At 46.9% G+C, this 9,657-nt stretch overlaps 1 protein-coding gene across 1 annotated transcript in view; it reads left to right on the forward strand.

The window, feature by feature from the left end:
* Positions 1–705: 705 nt before the first annotated feature.
* The window catches only part of LOC118420352 (ankyrin repeat domain-containing protein 50-like), a gene marked incomplete in the record, with an annotated part of 14,807 nt that continues 5,855 nt past the window's right edge, over positions 706–9,657 (forward strand). Inside the window, 2 exon segments of the mRNA XM_035827127.1 lie at positions 706–838; positions 6,578–9,657. Of these exon segments, the coding sequence (XP_035683020.1) occupies positions 6,670–9,657 (2,988 nt within the window).

Consider the following 9,657-nt stretch of genomic DNA (forward strand, 5'->3'; position numbering starts at 1 on the left):
GAAAACAGCTGTCTTGGTCTGTCTGGGCAAAGTATATACATTACATGTTAGAACTTATCTTGATAACATCTAAACAACAGTGAGTCAGTTGGAGGCGGCTCTACAGACAGCTACAAAGAAAGGAGCAAGCTCAAGTACATTCACCTTGGCGGGACTACAATAACAACAGTTAGATCAAAGTATGATATGTTTCTTTTGTCCCCGTAAGGGCACTGTTCAGTCCAAACTACAATCTAACCTATTTGGACCAATCAGAAAAAAACGCGGTATAACGGATATCAGTGGTGAACCAACCAGGTGTGGACAGGTGCAGATTATGGGACCTGTCTGGGCAGGTTTCCTTCACAACAGGAAGTCAGGGCAGGTGTGGTTGTTCAAACCGTTGCACAGGCATACCTTGTGGTAAGCCACTCCCCACCTGTGTAATGCGACCTTTGTCATGAACTCAGGCCATAAAGTGATGGAGATGGTTACAAAATAGATGTACAAAATCTGTAACTCATGAGGACCTAATTGCACTTCCCATTGGAACAAAAGTATCATTTAACTCTAATTTTGCAGCCAAATTCATAGCTACATTTTTGGGGACCTTTGGTCTTGTGTTGAATCTCATTCCAAAAGTTGTAGTCAGGGATTTATAAAAAATCATGTGAAACATGACACAACATTTCCTTGTCTGACTGGACTCATGCAATGGGTGGAGGAAGTTCTATCACTTCATATTTCCAGCAGACTCTTTCCTTGTCTGCAGTGCCAAGTGTTTCCCCAGGATACACCTGTAAGGAAATACAGACTGGACAACTTCCAATCACTCAGACATGGACACTTTTGGTATCAGGTACCTGATTCATTACTTTGGGACACTTTTCTTGTCTAGTCTCTTTAGTGGGGATGTCATAGGCTTGGAGACTGGTAGATCTTAGTAACGACACAATGTCAAATATGGTCCTGTCTATGATACCTGGTTGTGTACAAGTTATGATATGTTTTCTTTCTCAGAATGCTGACCTTTGTCCTAAATTCAGAATCATAACAAGTGGGAAAATAACTAAGACTGAGTTGTCACTGATATTTTAGAAAAGTTCTTGGCATACCAGCAACCTTACCAATTTCTTTAAATAGCTTTATAGGACTTCCTTGTGAAGCAGAACAGAAACATGCAAGATAGAGAGCCTGATTTGCATAATTGTTATTTCATTACTGGTATATGAAGCATCACTTAAGCTATCCACATGCTGAAAAATCATGACAATCTGTCAACCCCCTCTTGAGTTATTCCCTTTCAAAGTCTGACATTAAGCTACCCTCTGCAGTTAAAAAAAGCCGCTAGAGGACTCAAACCTACACCACTTACTCTCGGCCTCAACTTTAAGAGCTGTCTACCACTATAAAAGCCATGGCATGTCCAGAACTTAAGATACCAAACCTGAACTTCCACTGCAGTACTGTAACAAGCCGATAGGGGGACTAAAATCCAATCATTTCCATTTCAAGACCTACCCACATACCAGATTCCAGGTGTTCTTGATTTATGCTGGGCTTCTACAAACATACATACATAGGTACATGCATACAAATGCTCCTGAAAACATAACTTGCGAAGGTAAAAAGGGACCATTTGTTTAAGAAAACACAACCTCACAGTAGTGTTGATTAATTGCTGCATCAAGTATGGATGTTTTCTCTCCCTCAAACCTACACTAACCTTTGTCCAAATGAAGGTGACTTTAACCTTCCCAGGAGAGGGTGAACGTGCTCACTCCCAGAGTTCCAATGGCAGCTAGGTGAGACCCAGTCACCAGAAGAGGGAGGGCAACTGTCATACCCCCTGGCAGACTCCATCTATCAACACATGTAGCTGTGGCTTTTCTCTTAGGTTGGGGGGTCTTTATTTATTGGGCAGGTCACTACCCAGGTCAGCAGTTGATATATTAAGGATGGATTTCTTTAATAAGGTTTCTTGTCTAATAATTCTGCCTATATTTTCTGCAGTGATACCATCTAGCCTTGACATAAGGGACTAATGCAAGTTGTAACAATGATCATACTTGCTGAAATGTTATGAAAAGCTTCATGTACTTTGTTGGGCAGTAAACAGATTATCAAATAGTGCATGATATAGCCTTTCCTGATATTTTACTGTACCATGTAAAAGGGTAGTATATTTACTTTATATCAGGCAGCCATCAACTGTCAGTGTACACAAACCATCTGCAGTGACCTGTGAGGGTTGAAGGCCTTGGGCCAGGTAACTCCAGCATTCAATCCATCTATTTTGGTCCTCCCCCTCACCACGAACTTGACATGCTGAAACGCTATCACACCTTGATTTAATTGGACTGAGCCAATGGGAGCCCTGTCTTTCAAAAGGGGGCACTTCTCCTCCAGGCTAGCTCAGAAACTCCCTGGAGATCTAAGAACCCTGCTGTCAATCAGATAAGAGTTGGAGACTGTCAAATCCTTGGGCATCCAAGTTAATCCTGAGTCTAGTCAATAAAATTCACTATCACCTGTCCAAATCAGGGATTTGGGATTAGGAAGTGCTAAGGCAGAGTTATGGTATCCACTATATTTGTGGTGGGAGGGTCACAGCCAAATCCTCAGCACCCTGATCGGTAATAGACCCCATTAACAGTTGTAAGAAGCTGCTGATAGCTTGATAACATAAGCCTGATGAGGCCCAAATGGTGTTATACAGTGTTACACCATGGCACAATCCTGGTATGAAACAATTCAAAACTTCTTACAAAATTTCAACAATCACTTATAATAAAATCCTCTGGCAGCTTTGAGACAGAATTTGTACCAAATACCAATACACATTTTGATTCCTCTATACATCAGGTGGACCCGCCCCTGAACAGGTCAGCAAATAGAGACACCATGAGTATGCTCCAGAGGTATCAAGTTATGTTTTCTCAAGCCTGTGTACAGATTATGCTGCTTAACATCTAACTCCCTCTGAAAGGTACCTCATTATGGGATTGTTGTGAATGAAAACTTTGGCTAAGAGCCCTGACAGAGCCCCTCAAACAAGTTACATGCTGCTGCCTGTTGATTCTTTAGAAGAAATTACAATATGCAAACACTGCACGGTTGGGAGCACCCTTTTACAAACTCGCAAAGAAAGCAAACTATCTGTTGGGGAATAATTCCTCCTCTTTTGAAGTGCTCCTACACTTCTGGTGGACACAATATTGGGGACAATGTAGTTTAGTTCAGTTTGATTGTTTAGTGTTTGATGATTAAGGGTAGACAATGCAGTGGTGTGGCAAGCATGTATAGCTCCAAGACAAGTTTTGTTGTGGAGACAAGGGGCATCGTTGGTGGTACATAAAAGGTGTCAGCACACCTTTTCAATCAACAGGAAATGTGAATTTATCACCCATAAGATGGACATGTGTAGAGTTCCATGAATTCTGGAATGTTTTCAGACAGATTGTGAACTTGGAAAAATCATTACCATGACTTTGTACTCTTACTAACCAAAGTGAAAATGTGATACCTATTTACTTTTGTTTTGTATGGGGGGAGTGCGTCAATGTCAACTTGTAACTTTCTCTCTGTGACTAACATGTTACAGCTCCTCACACAAACCTGAATGCTACCGAACCTTGATTAAACGAAGAAAGTTGTATAACCTTGATGAAAGCAACCAAATGACTCATGACCAACATGTAGAGATTTTTGACAAGCGCTCTGCCAACACACGGACATTCTGTGTGTTCAAATAATTCACTGTTTCCGTTCACCGTGAAGTACAGTGGGAAGAACAAACGTTGATACAAGTTTGAGTCGTACCGGAAGACGTGTGAGGGGGCGCCGCTGGACTTGTCATCACCTTTGGTTGCCTACCCATGTTGGGCAACACCTAGGCGGGGCCATACCATTTCAAAGAAAGGGATCGCTTTAACTATACTAATATATTAAACTATAAGTATATAGTAGTGATAATTTCTTTTAACTTCCATTAACATGAATATACTGTAAATGTTAGTAGTACCACATATGCTGAGCTACAAATCTAAATTTGTAATATAAAAATAAACCCCCGCTGCCAATATGAACTCGCCCACATAGCCTGTTTGGGACAGTGGGCGGCGGTATTCCCCATTATCAGCAAGTTCCCCGGTCGGGACAGACGTTCCCATACTGTCGGCGTCTGACGACGTGCAAGTCACCTGGATTACTCACTGACCTTGGAAAGTTGGCGATTCCTAAACAATGTTGCGCCGGAACTGGGATTTACACTGGTGGATTTGTGCTTTTCGTACTTTGGGATAGCGAAACAAAACGGGCGTTGTTTTGCCTATGCTGAAGGAAGGCTTTCCCCAACCAAGGTCAGTAGTATATAGACGCGTTACGGCTAGCTATCTCTCTGTTGCTTTTCTCACCTATTGATTGGTTTGTGAGCCCTAGTGTCAATAGTGGGGTGGGATAATACACCGAGGTTACAGCTTTTGGGGGCTGACCAAAACAAGGCGGGCGCGTGAGGAGGATCTACAATCGCCAAACAGTTGAACAGAACTGGTGGCCTTGTACCGGGGAACCGAGTCTTTTCATGCGAGACCTTGGGCTGAAGTGGTGTAGAAATAAATATCCCCGGACCTATTTGACCCGAACGTGGCTATAACTTTCTTCACACTTTCCTTCCTGGCTTTTTAGCGGGGTCGTGTCAAATCGTGAAAAGAAGCTCAATCGAAACGTAAGGGGCTATCATTTATATAACATCAATAGGCATTTAGTTAGGGGACAGGACAACGCACAAAACAAGCCGTCTGCGCTAAACACAGTGTGTTACGTCCCGGGGATCAAGTGTTGTTTTCAGCGAGGATTTGACTGACATTACCGTGTCTGTACACACGGTCTGCACGGCTGGAAACCCGACAGACTGCTGTCTGCGGAACCAGTGGGTGTTCCGGGGTCCCATCGAGCCGGTCCTCTCGATCGGGATCTCTCGTACGACAGCGCTAATTGGGGAGGTGGTGAGGGCTGAATGTTTATTTTAGAATGTAACTGAAATTTGTACTATGTCCCGCGGGCTCTAACGTTTGTCTGGAGAAATAATTCGTGATAGTCACATCATTCAACAAGCTTTTTGTTCTCAAATTGTTGGTTTTTCTGCGTGTAAGTGCAAGGTAAGTGCTGTGCGCTTCGTAGCAGTCTGGGTTTTGAAAAGAACACTATTATATGATTAGTGCGTTTTTGTCTGGATGACTGATAGGAAAAACTTCTGGTTACATCTCCTCGGTAAATATTTGACTTCAGCGGCAAATGACGGTACAAAGGTCTGGATGCTAACCACGCTGTGGGTGTATGGTTTCTCTTTATTTTCTGATGGGTATTTTATGTGCAGTCTCCACATGAATTTGATCTGTCCCAGAGCTGTCCTGGTGAACGGTTCTGCTTCAATGGTTGACATGACCAAGGAGGTTAAAGAAAAATGGTCTTCTTCGCTAATTTATCTTTGTCACTGACCCTTGATACGGGTATTGAGTTGTAACAGCTGAACTGTAAAATATATAGCCTAATGATGTGTGATGTTACAACATTCGGGATCAAAGTTAGCGGGCTGTGTTGCCGTGTTAGCGGAAGGGCCCAGTTTGTCTCCAAATTGGGTGATATGGTCATTCTGATAGGTAAACGCAGCCCCATGCGAAGTTTCGCAAGAGTTTATCATATCCGCACCCTGGCACAAGTCCCGACGGGTCTTAGGGTTTAACTCCGCCCAGTTGTGTACGGAGGCGGGGCCGGCTACTGTGATTGGTTAGTCATCACGACAAGGGGCCGTGCCGCCCGCAGTGTGCGTCTTGGTGGGGGAAGGCAACTGCTCGGTCAAAACATTCCTGGATATCGTCTGCTTTGAGGGATTTTCCCAGTCTCGCTATGTTTTAGTTGAATGTTTTCCCAACTTATTGTGTGGAGTTGTACTTCCGCTGGCCCTTGGGAAGAAATTGTGGAAATTCATGGTTCAACAACGCGGTGACCTGGCGACTTCCTTTGCCGGTAAGTACGGTCTAGTCATCGCTTGGCGGTGTGTCCAGGGACCGGCCGGCGAGGAATATTTTCTGGGGTATCCCGTCTTGTCGGGCCAGTCGGAATTCCTCAACTTTCGTGTCCCAAACTATAGCCATTTTATCTCCATGCAGGCTGACTTTCCCAGGCTGTTGTCTTTACCCGCCGGACTGGGCTTTCCCTAAGCTTAGGCAAATTTGTCATCTGAGTAGGACTCCATAGGGGTTTACAAACTGTGCTTTGTTTGGCAATTTCAGACGACACGCGCTTGACAACCATGTCGAAGGCATTGAAAACCTCTCTGAGTAGCCAGAGGTGACGTTTTCTGTTTGAACTAGTGTCTGCTTACCCCTCTCAGTGTCTGGTTCGCTGACTTTAGAGAGTACGGGTTTGAGCCGGCCTACCCTGAATGACCAGTCGTCGCAGCTGACTCAAAGGTTTGTTTCTCTTTCCTGCCAAAGTTGGCAAAAGTCCAGCTCCCTACAACGTGGGCCTCCCCGCCTGTGTTGATATAAAGTTAGTACGCTGGTGTGATCAACACGTATTTTGTTCTCTGTTTCAGACGGTGTGAACGCTGACAGGACTGGCGAGAGGTCGCCGCCCTAGCGCCGTGGGACTCCCTTCCCGACTGGAATCGCACGGAATATCCCCATCATGGCGCATAGTTTGCTACAGGGAAAGCGGTTCTACTGCCGAGAATGGGCCTTCAACAAGCTCCTACATTCGCTGGAGAACAGGCAAGCGGCCAAAACATGCGGGGCGCTAGTCATGGGAGGGCCGGGGAGCGGCAAGACCGCTCTGAGCACCGAGCTCGTCTGGCCGACCAACAAGGACGGGAAACAACGCATCCTACACAGAAGACTTTTGGCTTATCATTTCTGCCAGGCCCACGATGTTCGCACGCTGTCTGTCGCAGAATTCGTGCTTAGAATTGTAGAACAGTTGTCAAAATCTCTGGAGATAGAGGAGTACGCGGAAAAGGTGAAAGACCCCGCGATCCAAGCAGTGCTTCAGCCGGCGCAAGTCGAGCTCAGCCCCGACGAGGCCTTCAAACGGGGCGTGCTTCTACCGCTTCTCGGGATCAACCCACCCACGCACAACTGTTTCATTCTTGTGGACTCAGTTGACGAATCTTATCTCCTTGAAACCGACGATAAGACCGAAGGGAGCAAGACAATCGCGGAACTGTTGGCTCGCCATCACGAACTTTTCCCCCCATGGTGTCTCCTGGTTTGTTCGTCACGAAAGCAGAGCAAATCCGTCAACCGGCTGTTCACTGGCTTCAGAAAGGTCAGCTTGGACGACCTGAGAAAATCCCATGCTGTACGTGATGTGCAACAGTACATCCTTGCCAGACTGGACAACGAGGAGGCACTCCGTGTGCACCTTAATAGAGACACGGCAGAAATGCTCAACCAGCTGCACATCAAGAGCAACGGATGTTTCCTGTACCTGGAAAAGGTGCTGGATGGCGTGGCTGAGAACTTCATCATGTTGAGAGAAATCAAGGACATTCCAGGAACCCTCAATGGATTGTACCTCTGGCTCTGTCAGCGTTTGTTTGTCAAACGACAGTTTGTAAAAATCCAACCAATACTGAATGTGATGCTGGCGGCGAGAAGACCACTGACAGAAATGGAACTGTTTGATTGTGCGTGGACACGAAACACAGCCCTCACCCTGGAGGAATTCCAGCGAAGGATGGACCTGATGTCACGCATCCTCCTCACGGGCAGAGGTAACACCTGCATTCTGTTTCATCATAGTTTTGCCGAGTGGTTGCTTGATGTGAAACACTGTACCCAGAAGTATTTGTGCAATGCGGCAGAGGGACATGGCATGCTGGCAATGAAGTACACATTGTTTGCACGTAGCCTTGCTCCAATAGAGGTGCAAGAGTTTGCAGCTCACCTGGTCAAGAGCAATCTTGTCCCTCCACTTGAAAGTTACCACCTTGCTCTATGGTTGATCTGGAGTGGTGCCCCAGTCAAGGATAGCTTGCAGGACGGTTGTCCACTGAACAAACGCGTAACAAACCTGCTCCTCACAAGTGGTGCATGTGTGGACGGTTCACCCCAGCATGGCAAGTGTAGAACTCTGAGCAATAGGTCGAGAGAGGAAGAAGAGTCAGTGCGAGAGATGTTGGAAAATGGTGCTACAGTAAACCAGGTGGATGCGAATGGTCGTACATTGCTTTGCAATGCTGCTTACCACGGTAACCTGCAGATCTGTGAGATGTTGATCGCACGTGGTGCTGATCTTGAGGTGGAGGACAAGAGTGGACAGACTGCCTTGAACTTGGGTGCTCGGCAAGGGCATGAGCAGATTGTGAGAACATTGCTGAGGCATGGTGCTAACCCTAACCACATGGACCATGATGGGTGGACGCCACTAAGGTCTGCTGCATGGGGAGGGCAGGGTGGAGTTGTGTCTGCCCTACTCCAAGCAGGGGCCTCGGTCGACTTTGCAGATACTGATCGAAGAACGGCACTACGAGCTGCGTCGTGGGGCGGTCATGAAGAAGTGGTGTCCAAACTCCTCGAGCATGGGGCCGACGTAAACAAGGCTGACAATGAGGGACGGACGGCGCTCATCGCTGCTGCATACATGGGCCACAAAGAAATTGTTGAGCACTTGCTGAACCATGGGGCAGAGATCGACCATGAGGATTCAGACGGACGTACCGCCCTGTCAGTAGCCGCGCTGTGTGTGCCTGCGAGCCAAGGCCATGCCGATGTGGTGGAACTCCTGATTGACCGTGGTGCTAATGTCAATCATGAGGACAAGGAAGGCATGACTCCATTGTTGGTTGCAGCATATGAAAACCACACAGATGTCATTGAACTCCTGTTAGAGAACGATGCTGATGTTGACCACTCAGACAACAATGGTAGAACGCCCCTCCTGGCAGCCGCATCCATGGGACATGCACAAGTTGTACATCAGCTTCTGTTCTGGGGTGCAGCTGTGGATTCTATCGACACTGAAGGCAGGACTGTGCTCTCCATTGCCTCTGCTCAAGGTAGTGTGGAGGTCGTGCATCTGTTGCTACAGCGAGGGCTGGATGAAATGCATCGAGACAATGCAGGGTGGACCCCTCTTCACATGGCTGCCTTCGAGGGGCACAAGGAGGTTTGTGAGCTGTTGACAGAGCAAGGTGCACGCACAAGTGAAGCTGACAATGATGGTAGGCAGGCACTGATCCTAGCAGCACAGGAAGGCCACATTGACTGCATCAAGCTTCTGTTAGAGTATGGAGCTGACATTGATCACATGGCCCACGACGGCAGGAATGCACTGCGAGTGGCCGCCATTGAAGGGCACAAGGACATCATACAATTGCTGATCGAAAGTGGGTCAGAGGTGAACCTTGCTGATGGAGAAGGGCGCACCACCCTGTACATCTTAGCGCTGGAGAACAAGCTGGAGATGGCAGAGCTCTTGCTCAAGCACAACGCCTATGTAGACTCTACAGACTTGGAAGGAAGATCGCCGCTGCATGTGGCATCGTGGCAGGGGCACACAGACATGGTTCAGCTACTCCTGGACAATGGTGCCAAGGTCAATGGCATGGACAATGAGAGAAGAACGGCTTTACAATCTGCAGCCTGGCAGGGTCATGCGAAGGTGGTGAAGACTCTA

This window comes from Branchiostoma floridae, chromosome 7 (assembly GCF_000003815.2).
Source record: "Branchiostoma floridae strain S238N-H82 chromosome 7, Bfl_VNyyK, whole genome shotgun sequence".
Lineage (NCBI taxonomy): Eukaryota > Metazoa > Chordata > Leptocardii > Amphioxiformes > Branchiostomatidae > Branchiostoma > Branchiostoma floridae.